This window comes from Nanorana parkeri, unplaced genomic scaffold, assembly GCF_000935625.1.
Source record: "Nanorana parkeri isolate BGI_ZX_2015 unplaced genomic scaffold, ASM93562v1 scaffold2171, whole genome shotgun sequence".
NCBI lineage: Eukaryota > Metazoa > Chordata > Amphibia > Anura > Dicroglossidae > Nanorana > Nanorana parkeri.
The window spans coordinates 24487-37508 of NW_017308439.1; the positions used below are offsets into that span (position 1 = coordinate 24487).

The window sequence follows — 13022 nt, forward strand, 5'->3', positions numbered from 1 at the left end:
TTTGGAGCCTTAAAAAAAAAAAACCAATGGGGGGGGGGAGAGGGGGGGAATTTCACTCACCAATGATCATGCACTGAGGGGGCTGACCCTTTAGCTCACAAATATCCATTTAACTCTAATGGGCAGCACTACATACAAAACACAAGATGCACTTATTCAAAACACTCATGACAGTCTGCTGTGTACCTGGGTTAGTCATCTTGGGATCTATTAGTCATCATTTGCAGGAAGGTTTGAGCAGCTGCAAATTTAGTCCAAATGCCTTCTTTAATAAGGTGTAACCACTATGTTCAATTTCAGATCCTACCCAGAGGGTGCAGCCTTTGGTTCAATTGTGCTATTTTGGATCTCATTATTACCATAGTATGTAACTACACCTGGCAACAGAAGGACTGACTCATCCTGAGCAGAAGTGGAAAAAATTACCCAACAACAGGTAAGGGCAGCTTAAATAAAAAAAAAAAAAACCCTTTCAAATTAATTTGCTTGCACAATCGGGCACACAAATTTAAAACCCAATTAAAGTCTGACACATTTACATCTCGTTATAGATCCTGCATGTTATTGTTAGTGTTTTAAAAAAAAATGCTTTAAAATAGATTTCTCCTCAGTTGAAATGCTGCTTCTTGTGCTTCCACTCCAGTGCTCTATGCTGGCTGAGCTCAGTAATAGCCACACCCTTATCATGAGCTTTCTTAAGGTGGCCATACACTTTACAACCATCGCAAGACCTTAGTCTTGCGATGGTTGTAAAGTAATTTAAAAAACGTACGATCTGCCCATCTTGGACAGGCAGATCGTACTCTCGATCATCGCAAGCCCGCCCCCCTGAGGGGCGGGCTTCCGATGACCGCAATGCTGAACAGGCAGTGTGCGCGTGCGCACACCGGCCCGTTCGGCATTAGTCTCCCGAGCACCGTTCAAACCAGCCGAAAATCGTACGATTTTCGGCTGGTTTTCTAGCGTGCTGCTTAGACAAAAGATGTGCGACTGTACAGTAGAAATGGTCGCACGTCTTCATTCACACTGCTCGATTCTCGTACGATCGCGGGATTTCCCGCGATTCTCGTACCAGAATCGAGCAGTGTATGGGCACCTTAACACAGTTTAGGATTGCACAGAAGTATAGGGGGTGTGTCTGACCAGGTCCTATACTGATTACAGAGAGCACTGGTGCCAATTGCCCTGCTCAGTTGCTCAGTCATACTTGGGCACCCTATACAACTGAGATAACAGGAAAGTAGGATATTGTTCTTACCGTAAAATTATTTTCTTGGGACACAGCTCTGAAGATTTCTGAGATGCAGGGTTATGCTGTTGCCTTCAGGAAAAATGGACACTAGGCAAAACGTTAAAGCCTGTCACTTTAAGGCAATAACCCCTCCCACCACTTGTAGTAAGCAGTACAAAAGGAAATGAGGGGATGGAGCTGTGTCCCTCAATGGATTCTGAGAAAAGTATTTTACGGTTAAAACAAAATCCTACTTTCTCTATTGTCCATTGAAGGACACATCTGTGAAGAATTCCGAGATGTAGGGACGTTGAAAAGTAGTCCAAAACAGAGGGCTAGGTAGGAAGATACTTTTTACCGCAGCTCAAAGGCTTGAGCAACAACCTGACTAATCCACTTAGAAATAATGTTACGGACAACCAAACTGTACGTCTAAAGGAAAATGTGGCAGAAAGATAAACTCCAATAGCCCTCACAACATCCAAACAATGTAGAGAAACATCTGTGGGGTGTACTGGAGTAGGACAAAAGGACGTCAATATAATGTCTTAATTAAGATGAAAGGCAAATGTACTCCTTTCCAGCTGCCAGAGTCAAAGTGAACGGCATATTGTCCCCCTCCCTTTCGCTGCATAGATGAAAGGCAAAGATCCTTAAGGTGAAAGGAAGCACGCGGTCTTAAAACAACTGTCAGGGTTGCCTACCCTTCCTCGTCTTGGACACTGTTTGTTCCTTTTTGGCGCCCTCTTATGACCAAACCCGTTAACATCATTCTGCAACTACAGGCAAATTCCTCTCTCAGAGTGATGATGCAAACACCAATTCACTATTTAACCATTAGCTTGTCCATTCGTTCTCCGCCCTTGCGTATGTTCAGTGCTACAAAGTGCTCGCAGTTCCTTTTCTCTGTGTATGACCCTGTTTTGGCTGACTGATCTCTTGGTTCTCGGCTATTGTATCTGGTTTATTCTGCCCTGTGTTCCCTGTCCTGGTTCGGCTGACTACCTGTTTTGGCATCTGACCTCTGGCTTGGCACAGACGCCATCCTGGACGGTTTTCCATGTTTTTTCTTGCTATTTAGGTTTACGGTTTCCAAAAAACTCCTTATAATTTTTAAGCCTACACTTTTAAGTTTCTGTCTGGTTTCTTGTTTCCCTAACAACAACCTTATCCTTGCATAGAATCACTGTGGTTCTCTACAGGACAAGGCAGACAGTTCCAAGCAAAGCAACCTTTTTAGACAAAAGTGGTAAAGAAATTTCACAAATGGTAGTGTTTATAAAACTAATAAGACAGAGTAAGACATAAGTTCAAATGTAACGGAGATCAAAAGCCGCATGTGCAACCCCCTAAATAAAGCTGCGAATTAAAGAATTAGTAGGCAGAGATCATTGGAAAAAAGAAAAGAACAGATAAGGCAGATACCCGACACTTTATGGTACGGAGAGCCAAACTTTGGTCTACCCCCAAATGACGGAAAGAAAGAACCCAAACAATGCGGGGGAGAAACCCAGCATGTCATGACCCGCCTCCCTGATTGGCTAGGAAGCTGGCTTCACTTGTTCCTAGGCAGTCTTGTTTCCTGACCAATCAGGAACCCGGGAGACGGGTCATTATGTGCCACCCGGCTTCCAGATTGGTTAGGAAGCCAGACTGCCCAGTGACAAGTGAAGTGGGCTTCCTAGCCAATCAGGAAGCCGGGAGGCTGGTCATAACCCACCTCCCGGCTTCCTGATTGGAAATGATGCCGGCTCCATGCTCCTGCGGGCAATGCTGGTCAGATGTAGATCTCCCTTTGACCGGAAGTTCCAGTATCAGAGCATTTCGGCGAGTAGGAGTACTCGCCCTAATACTAGGTATCGACAGCGATACAGATACTAGTATCGGTGCATCCCTACTAGGATGAAAACTCCCTGATCTAACAATTCCTGGACCACTGAAAGGTCCAACTCTGCAGAGACATAGGGAGGCGAAAAGCAAAGGATTCTGTAAGAGGAAGAGGTAAAAATTCTATTTTGTAACTGTGAACCACATTCTGAAATCAAGCATATGATATGCTTGCTTCCCCAGATCTCTGCAAAGGCCATCAGACATCCCCCCACCCGAAGAACTTATATGTGGGTTTGGAGTTCCAAGACTGCCAGTGGAGTCTACAAGAATCTGACAGTCTAACAGAGGAAGGAGACTTGCTGCCCTGGGAACTAAAAACTTGTGGTAGCTTACATAATAATTGTATCCAGCGATGCATCAAAAAGAGGGTCTCCACATAGGACAAACATAAAAGTTGCTTTTTATACTGTATTGAAGCTCAACCAAATAACACATAAGTCAAAAGGTTCTTTGCTTCTGAATAGAGGAAAAGAATACTTCAGGACAGCCATCAAGAACTGCATTGCACACCAAATGAGAAGCAACTGTCATCTGATTGACACAATAAAACGTGGGTCAACACTCACAGCCTTAGACCAGGTAGCTAGAGTTTGGAGAATAAGAACCATGGCCAATAGGGATACAAAAAAACCCCCCAAAAACATCCCATCAAAAGTAAATAAAGTGAGAAAAAGTTTCCAATTTCTTATCAGTAGGGTCTCTAAATGAAGGGGCGTCAACAATATGAATAGTCAAAGCCCCATCAAGGTGAGAAACAGAAAAATCAACCTCAAGAATACGCCATTAAAAAAAAAAAAGAAAAGCTGAAATATCTCACCAGATAGGAACACAGGACCATCGCAGGAAGGATCCGTGGAGCAGGGATTGGTTAGGCTTGTGGTCTTTAAATAAAAAGATGACCATGGCAACTCGGGACCACCACAAGACGAATCATCGGTACTGAGGCCAGAAACATGCTTCCTGGCAGCTATAGAAACTTCCAGGATCTAACATATCCCGCACGAATCTGTTTTGTCGGCTAGAGAAACTTCCAGGATTTATTATCCGGCATGAATCAACTAGCACCTCTTGAAAGTGGAATCTCACCGAAAAAACAAACCAAAATAAAAAAGCATAAGAGCAGGAGACATCCATTCTCCTGAGGACACTAATCAAAACTGGGAAGTGTGAGGGGTTAATGCCTTAACGTGGCAGGCTTTATTTTTTGCCTAGTGTCCATTTCCCCTGAATGCAGCAGCATAGCCCTACGTCTCAGAATTCTCGTGCTGTGTCCCTCAATGGATGACAGAGAAATTGGTAATTATTAGTATAAAGTCCATCTGACTGCATATCTATTTCCAAAACTTAACTTGTGCTTCAAATAATTACAGTATATACATTTTATTATATTAAAATTTTCTGTGATTTCAAATGTTTCGAAATGGTATATTAAGAGAACAATGCTGCAGAGTATCTTCTACAGGCTTTCCAAGGAGATCCATCACTTTTCCACTTGCCCATAATGTTTTCATGGTTGCCATCACTCAACCTTCGGCATTGTTTGATTAGTGATAGTGTGCGCCCATGAAGGTGTGGCCTAGCTGAAGAGCTATATAATTAGTGATTTCACAAACCTAAAGTTCAAGTATAATCTGCTTATATTTTGGCCTTCCTGGATTCTCCCTTCCACTCTCATCAACATACTAATGACATGTTGGCCCTTTTTATTACATACCTTATTGTAGAACCGATGAGGTCATCACTGTGTCTCTGTGCTTCTCTGTGTAATGCAGACAGATCATGACTGGTAGGTGGGATCAACAGGGTGCTGTACAAAGCTTTCTGAAAATATCACAGTGCCCTGCCCCCCATACTCTTCTCATGTGCCCTCAGTCTTGATGCAAGCAGAGGGATGGCATTTGGGAGTAGTTCTGTAAATTTCTAAATGCTTTGATAGGTGGGTGTCATCCTGGAGGAGAGGGTGTTCATAGGCAGGCTACATTTGCATGGAGACCACCCTAGGTAAATGTGATGCTGAGCATCCATGAATCTAAGAACTGAAATCCAATGAATCAAAGAGTTGGGCCAGGGACCATAAGTATGGGGAGAAAAGATCAGAAGCAGGCTGTGACTTGCTACAGCTTCCAATGCACACAGAGAAGCTCAGTGTGCCGTGAATTTCAGGAAAGACGAGGAGCCTGCACAACTGTGCAAGTCTGAAGGTAAACTTGGTCATACACTGTTCTATTGTTCTAGGTTCACCTGCGAGCGGAGCGAATAAATGTAGAACAGATTGCTCCATCAACACTTGATTGAGCAATCCCCTGCTGTTTATTTTGTATCCCGAGAGCGGTTACTGTCAGAATGCCCAAACAGGAAATGGCAGCTCACAAATCTTTCTGACCGGCTCCGAAAGGGTACTGATAACGGCACCGGCTGAAGAACCAGCCGAAATTCGCATAATGTATGGCCAGCTTTAGGCTGGAGTTCAGATTTAACCTCTTCCGGTTCCCCGATCTCCTCCCCAGCTTAAGGAGATCGGGGCTATGTAGTCTCCATAGCAAAGGGCAGTAGATTGCACAGCCGTGGAGACTTCCATTACATATACCAGGGGTAGGCAATCTTTGCCCCTCCAGCTGTGGCAAAAATGCAAAATACCATCATGCATCTGTCCCTGGGAGTCATGTTGTGACTGTCAGAGTCCTGCAATGCCTCATGCGATTTGTAGTTTCAACACAGCTGGGACACCAATGTTTGCATACCCCCGATATAGATATATATACATACATACGGAACTCAGGACACCTTTATTCTAATGCTTTGTAATTTGTTTAGTGAACTCAGGGTAGTTGTTACCGCTTTGTATACATACCTGACGGGTAAAAATATTATGAATTGGGCAAGCTACGGTTGCACAGAGGTTGCCCTGTCTTAGGCTGGGTTCACACCATTTTCCGGACCAGATCTGGAACATACTGCATTGCGTTAATGCCGTGATTGGAAATGTTTTATTTAGCTTAAAATGTTCTTACAGGTGCGTTCCATGCGGTTTTGATGTGTTCCAGTGCATTCCAGACCAGACAAAAGAGGACAAGCAGTATTTTTCTGGTCTGGACTGCGCTGATGGGAACCGAGGCCAGAAATAGCATAGGGAAACATTTTGGGTCCGGAAACGGTCTGGTCTGGAGGTAATCTGGTTGTGGTGTGAATGGGTCCTTAAGAGAAGTCATCGGTATATCCAGACATCTCTAGGTACCTTCTATAGTTTATAAGTACACACAAACAACCTGTCAGGCTTTGTTTGAAGAACGATATTTCTGGAAAGAAAAGGATCTGAATGTACAACACCACTCATAGGTCCCCAAACAAATGCATTTTATTTTCTTTTTCCAAAATAAAAATCTTGACCAAACAGGAGGCTTTGGAATCAGTCTTTCTGCTTGTACACATAAGAAAAAGGGGTTAAAGACCTACACTCAAATGGTGACATAAAGCTATGTTAACTGTCTTGATGGGAAGGCTGTAGATATGTGATCTCTGCTGAAAAGGAGGATCAGAGTACAGGTTGGCTAATCATCCCCTTTAGGGCTTAGTCACACGGCAGTACGTAGACCAGATCAGTATATTTTTGCGTCAAGTACAGCCAGGTGTCTCCGATCAGCTGCCGCAACCTAGCCTGTACAATTCAATGACAGGCTGAGAGGCCGTGCAGCTGTTCGCATGCATTCGCACATGGGAGTGAATACCTGGACTGATTACCTGGATGCAAACAGTCTGCGTACAGGGACGCTCATTTGTCCTCAGCTGCATGTGAATGCCAGCCTGTTATTGCCTTATACAGGCTTCCTGTCTTCAGCTGATCTGAAACACCTTGCCATATCCACAACAGAAAATATATTGATCTTGGTGGTTGACGGTCATGAATGGCCTTGCGATTGAGGCCTTAGCATTGATTATGTGACCCTATGCCTTGGCTTTTAGTCATCTGTCCAGTGCTGGACGGTTTCTGCAGCAGCATTTTCTCTAGCAAAGGTAAGCATTTCAGCCCTTCTACTACTTCGTCAATACTCGGAAGACAGTAAACATAGGTCGAAGTTAACATTTGAGTGTAGGTCCTCTTTAATCCCTTCCATTAAACAGATAATAATGGGTGAAAAGCCGAGTCATAATAATAAACCTCATGTTACACATGGTGAAAAAGCAATAAAAGCCTCCACAAATTTCATGGAGATGAACTAAAATGCTCATTTTGCGTTGAATTTATGGGATTGTGCTCAACTCTGATGCAGTGTAAAACCATTACGGAAATCTCTTCTGCCCCATGTAAAGATTTTCCAAAACACTGCAAAAAAGGAAGTGGCCACAGTCCAAATGATGGTAAATAAATGGGATAATTTCCTCCCAATAAATTAAAAGAATTTATTGATCTATATAGAAGTGAGTGATGGCAGTACTATCTCAGAATGTATCACTGCACAGTCTGTGGTGAATAGGGGCAAAATGATGGAGAACAAGACGTTGAGCAGTATTAACCGACAATTCTTTACGTTGCACAGTATCAACTGGCAAATCTTTTATAGCAGCTCATTAACTACGGAAGCCAAAGATGCCTTTGATGTATCCAGTCAATCCACTCTTTGTCTTCTGCTCCAGCTTGTCCTCCAGAGAAGGCAGCGTTACATGGTTTAAGGCCAAGTCAAAGAACAGAGGTTTACATGGGACTGGATGGAAGTCTGGAGGGAACTGCACCAGACGGGCATGTTTGGTCACCAGAGAGGAGTCAAAGGAAAAGTTGTCCAGACGATCTGAGAGAGGCTGGAAGAGATCAGACGAGAGGAATAAGATGAGATGAAAAACCAGCAGCAATTCAATGTACAAGTTAAAACATTTGGTTTATTAACCGACTACGAAAATATTAGAGTATCACCAGTCACAACTTTTTCATTTAGCATAGAGTAGCAAAGTGTGAAAAATCCCGGACAGTTTTCTTTATGTTGTTCGTGTCTCATTGTTGAGCTTTTCCCTTACTGTTTGTTACACAGACACAACAGGAAGTGACAGGAAACTTCTCCTGTAAGTAGGTGTCCCCCCATTACAAGGTTTCCCCGCCACCTTCTGTTTAAGTGACAACTGTAAAATGTTGGAGTTCCCATCACTCTTTGTCCCGGTGACAATGGTTTTAGCCAGATGATATTACGCAAATACTAAAACAGTTATGGTTTTATTTTGAGCCAAAGTCGGTTGGGATTAGAACAGGACATTATAGATTTTGTATATTCTTCTCATGCTTGGAAGACTTCCTCCCCTCCCACTAACAAGTCTTTTCCCTCTAACCAAACACATTCCGGTAAGCTAATTGGCTTTCACCTAAAAGCCTTCAATAGGATGTATAGAAAAAGTTGCTTTCCATGCTGGGAGCACGTAGTGTTCCATGTGGGACGAACAGCTTTTGGCACTAACAAGTATTCCAAATTAGGCTCAACTGTTTATTTTAAGTCTCAGTTTTTAAATGTAAGGCTACAGTGACATTAAAGGGTTAATATAACGATTGTAAGATAAGATTTAAAGGAGAACTATGGGGTTAGGGCTTTTCCCTATAGTTTTCCTAAGGGTCACTGAAGGACACAAACTACTCTCCTCCCGTTACCCAAATTCCAGGGGAGGGGAGAATCCAGTCACACCCCTGTCACGGCTCTCTGTGGTGACAGGATCGAGAAGTGAGTGAGCGCCGGTATATGTTCGCTCACCTCCCGATCTACTGACCCGACCTGTGACAGTTTCATTGTCACAGGTGGTCTCAGATTATGAGGCTGAGTGAAAAGCACTCACCTCATAGTTCTCCTTTAAGGTGTTGGGTTACATTTTATGGCTCTGGGAAGGGGTTCAGCGTTAAGGTCATAGCAGGAGTTCAACTAAGGTTTTCTGAAAATGCAAATCCAAAGATGACAACCAGTGCCAGGTTCTTGGTGCAGAAACAATCCGTATGTGAAGGGCACTAGGAACGTGCCACTGAAACTAATTAAGGGCCTGTGTCTATGGACTTTTACTCCCAGCAGAATGGATTCTCTTTTAATAAAAGTCTATGGGAATTGAATGTGCAAAAATAGCTTAAAGCAGGTTGATGCAGGAGGTCAACTGCAGGTCAAACCCACCTCTCAGTGAACTCTGAATTATATCAGAAATGTCTCAAACTGATCTCAAACGCGTCTAAAAGCAGGCTGCATTTGCCCACTGACACTTTGCTATTCCCTACAATTTGAGGACAGGGAACTGTAGGGCATTGCCTGCAGATGTGCCTGTTCTCTATTAGAATCATTTCATATGAATTATCAGTCCTACAAGCACTGTACACTGCTGTAAGAGGGGTTCAGTTATTATTATTAACAGTGTGGGAAAATATGCGTTCCCAGTACATAGCACCTTGCATGAAAATGTGATTTAAATTTTGCAGAAGAAAAAACACGCTGCTAAAGTAAGACTGGTCAGACTAGAAATACTACCACCTAAAGTTCCAGTATTACTGATGTTCTAATATTGAACTTACCTTGTTGTCTTTTGTCTGAGAGGGAGAGATCTCTTCTGCGACGTCGGTGGAGTCTGTAACACAAAGAAGTGAAGCAAAACATTTTAGTCTTCTGGTTCTAGGTAGGGATCAAGAAAGTGACAGGCAGCTGCTTAGGAGTTGTTTCTAGAATGGTCAATGAAGACCATAAAAAAGTAGCTAGGAGTCTGCGCACATGTGTAAAGTCATTCTTCATCTGCTTCATTCAAGTGCAAATATGACAATAGGGATCTCCTTAACCAGTTGACATCCGCGGTGTTAAACCCCCTTCCCATCCAGGCCATTTTTCAGTATTCAGCGCTGCGGTACTTTAACTGACATTTATTCCGTCATGCAGCGCTGTACTGAAATGAATTTTATACCCTTTTTTGGGGACAGATAGAGCTTTCTTTTGGTGGTATTTATTCACCACTGGGGGTTTTATTTTTTTACTATATTAAAGGAAAAATTACCGAAATTAAAAAAAAAAAACAGTTTCCCCTATATTAAATTATAAAACATTTATTATTACCCAATTTTTTGGTAAAATATAAAAGATGGGGTCACGTCGGGTAAAAAGACACTAAACATGTCAAGCCTTAAAATTGCGTGCGCGCGCGAAACCTCAAAAAACGATAATACCCAAAATTGGCCCTAGGCGACGCTTTAAAAGCTGTTACCGCTCATCAGTTTAGTGTTATCAGTGATTGATGGCCCTAAAATGATTGCTCTCACTGCGACGTTCGCGGCGATATGTAACATGTGTAGCGCAATTGTAATTTTTGCGCGCTGGGGCACCGGACGCGTATTTACGTTTATAGGCGCGTAAACGTGGGGGTGGGGGAGTTAAACATTTTGGGGGGGTTTTTTCCCCTTTTTTTATATGTGGCTTTTATTTTATTTTATTTTTTTATGTGTTACTTTTCTTTTTTTTTATTTATATTTTTTTTTTTGCACTTATTGTTATTGCTATTATATAGGGGGATAACAACCCCCTATATAATAGCAAAGGCACACTGACAGGTCCTCTTTATGGAGATATTAGGGGTCTCTAGGACCCCTAATATCACCTATGGACCCCAAAAGAAGCTGATAAAGCAGAGATCTGCTTTATCAGCTTCTTCTCTCTCCAGATGACTGACAGGTGAATGCGGAAGTGATGTAACACACATCACTTCTGCATTCACAGCCCGGACGGGGATCAGCAAGGAGCTGATCTCCCGTCCTCCTCCTCCTGACGCCCTCGGAGCCGGTCCCGGGATCCAAGATGGGGCAGCGGATCCCGGGAATCAAGGTGAGGGGTCAGGGGGAAAAAAAAAAAAAAAAAAAAAACCGGAAGCGCCGAGCGGGCGCGGGGGGGGGGGGGATGGGTGCCGCGAACGAGCACATATAGGCGATCGGCGGGCTATGGACCCGCTGATCGCCTATATGTGAAACACCCGGTAACGGGTGTGCGCATTGGACGGGTCTTTTCTGCCCGTGCGTGCCCGCTAGGGGGCGCGCGCGAGCAGAAAAAAATTGCCGTCTGGAGACGGCAACCCGCAGATGCAGCAGTGCCGTCCGTCCGTTTTTCTACTACGGGCGGACGGCAAGAGGTTAAATAGAACCTGCCACCACGTCAGGTGTGCCTATGTACGAAAACTATTATTACCCCACATATGTTAAGTATCGCCAAGTATGCCGGAGTGACATCAATAATTCTAGGGTCATTATTCACCGTTAAATCGAAATTGATGATCTTTAAAAGCTTTTAGGCTGAGTTCACACCTGGGCGTTACTATAGGCGCGTTTTCAGCTCGTTTTTTAGTTCAGTGAAATGCGCATTCAACGCTCGTTTTTATACCTCTGGCGGTATGATTTTTTTTTTAAACTTTCAAACTTCCCGCCGGTCCCGCCCCCCTGCGACGCGGACGCTCGCAAGGGACGGAACCCGGAAGATGGCAGCGGCCGGAGGACACAGCGGGGATTGCGGACAAGGTAAGACCTACGCTGTATTCCCGAGTGTGGCTCGGGGTTACCGTTTTGTTAACCCGAGCCACACTCGGGAATACCAATGGTTAGGCGCTGCAATCGGCCCCTACGCGTAAAGAAGGACAAGTACTTTTTTGCGTGTAGGGCTGTTTTCAGCGCGACAAATCGCGCTGAAATACGCCCAGGTGGCAACCATGCCCATAGGGATTGATTGGATTTCACTTCTTGAGCGTTTTTCAGTGCTGAAAAACATCCAGGTGTGCACCCAGCCTTACAGCGTTCTATATTGATACTTTTGGGTACCAAAGTGTGGCATCTATTTATTTGGTGCAACCTCATCTCGTATATGTTACAAATAAATAAGTAATGTATTGTGTTTGTGTGCACTTCAATTAACTTAAATGTATTCTTTACTGAAAAATTAGGTTTGATAAAGAGCTGTGTTAATGTCACGCGACCAAACGTTGCAACGTCCACCATTTTATAGGGTCTCTGCTTTCAGAAAATATATAATTCTGGGGGGTGGGTGTAATCTTGCCTAAAATGTACATTCACATTTGTGCATAAAAACCATGCCAAACTGGTTCTGGCAGCACGAGTGTTAATGACTACGCTTCCGCTAGTTATTGCAGATTTAAATGGCTTATTGTATGTTAAACTTTTTCTCAGTCTCTCTAATTGCACTGTGAAATTGTTCAGCATAGCTTGCAGTCCTTTGGATAAACCTGCTCCAAATAAAAAAAAAACTAGAAAGGGAAATATTCTTATTTTTTTATTCTTATATTTTTGGTATGTTGCATGAATGAACACTCATTGTACTTCAAACACAACTGAGTTTCGGTATTTGTGCTTGCAAGAATATTTTTGTTGTTGCCTACAACAACCAGTCATCTTCCAAATGTCCCTTTTGCAGTGCAGAGTTGATAATGAAAAATCGGCTTCTGATTGCTATAGGCAAGAAATGTACCTGTTGGCATACTTTTCATATGCAGGATCCATGTGATTAGTCCTTCATCCCTCACAGTTTCTCTAGTCCAACTTCTGGGTTGGTTACAGACGGTGGAAATGCATTTCAGCTAAATGTCACATTACATAACTGGAACTTTCATATTCCCAAAGATTAGACCTGTGATAAACAGCAATTCTCCTCACTCACCAAGTATGGCAGCAGCCTGCATGGAGTACTTCTCTGCATTCACTTGTTTGATGAGTTCCTGCACATCAGGTAAATCCTAAAGGAAAAAAGGGAACTGGGTTAATCTTCATGTAAAGCACGTATTCAGAACACATGCCATTAAAAAAGAAAAAAAAATGATATATACAGTACTGTGCAAAAGTTTTAGGCAGGTGTGAAAAAATGCTGTAAAGTAAACATGCTTTCAGAAATATCACATTTTGACTCATCAGTCC

General features: G+C 43.2%; 1 protein-coding gene across 3 annotated transcripts in view; it reads right to left on the reverse strand.

Annotated features, from left to right (window-relative positions):
* Positions 1–7179: 7179 nt before the first annotated feature.
* SRP68 (signal recognition particle 68) overlaps positions 7180–13022 on the reverse strand; it is a 33301-nt gene continuing 27458 nt past the window's right edge. For 2 of the 3 annotated variants that reach the window (XM_018572925.1, XM_018572924.1), the window contains 4 exons: positions 12769–12844; positions 11089–11109; positions 9645–9679; positions 7180–7915 (listed from right to left, as the gene is read on the reverse strand). In XM_018572925.1, the coding sequence (XP_018428427.1) occupies positions 7688–7915; positions 9645–9679; positions 11089–11109; positions 12769–12844 (360 nt within the window). In that variant the 3' untranslated portion in view covers positions 7180–7687. Of the gene's footprint in view, positions 7916–9644; positions 9698–11088; positions 11110–12768; positions 12845–13022 lie in introns of all 3 variants that reach the window. The other variant, XM_018572923.1, reaches the window with a different exon arrangement.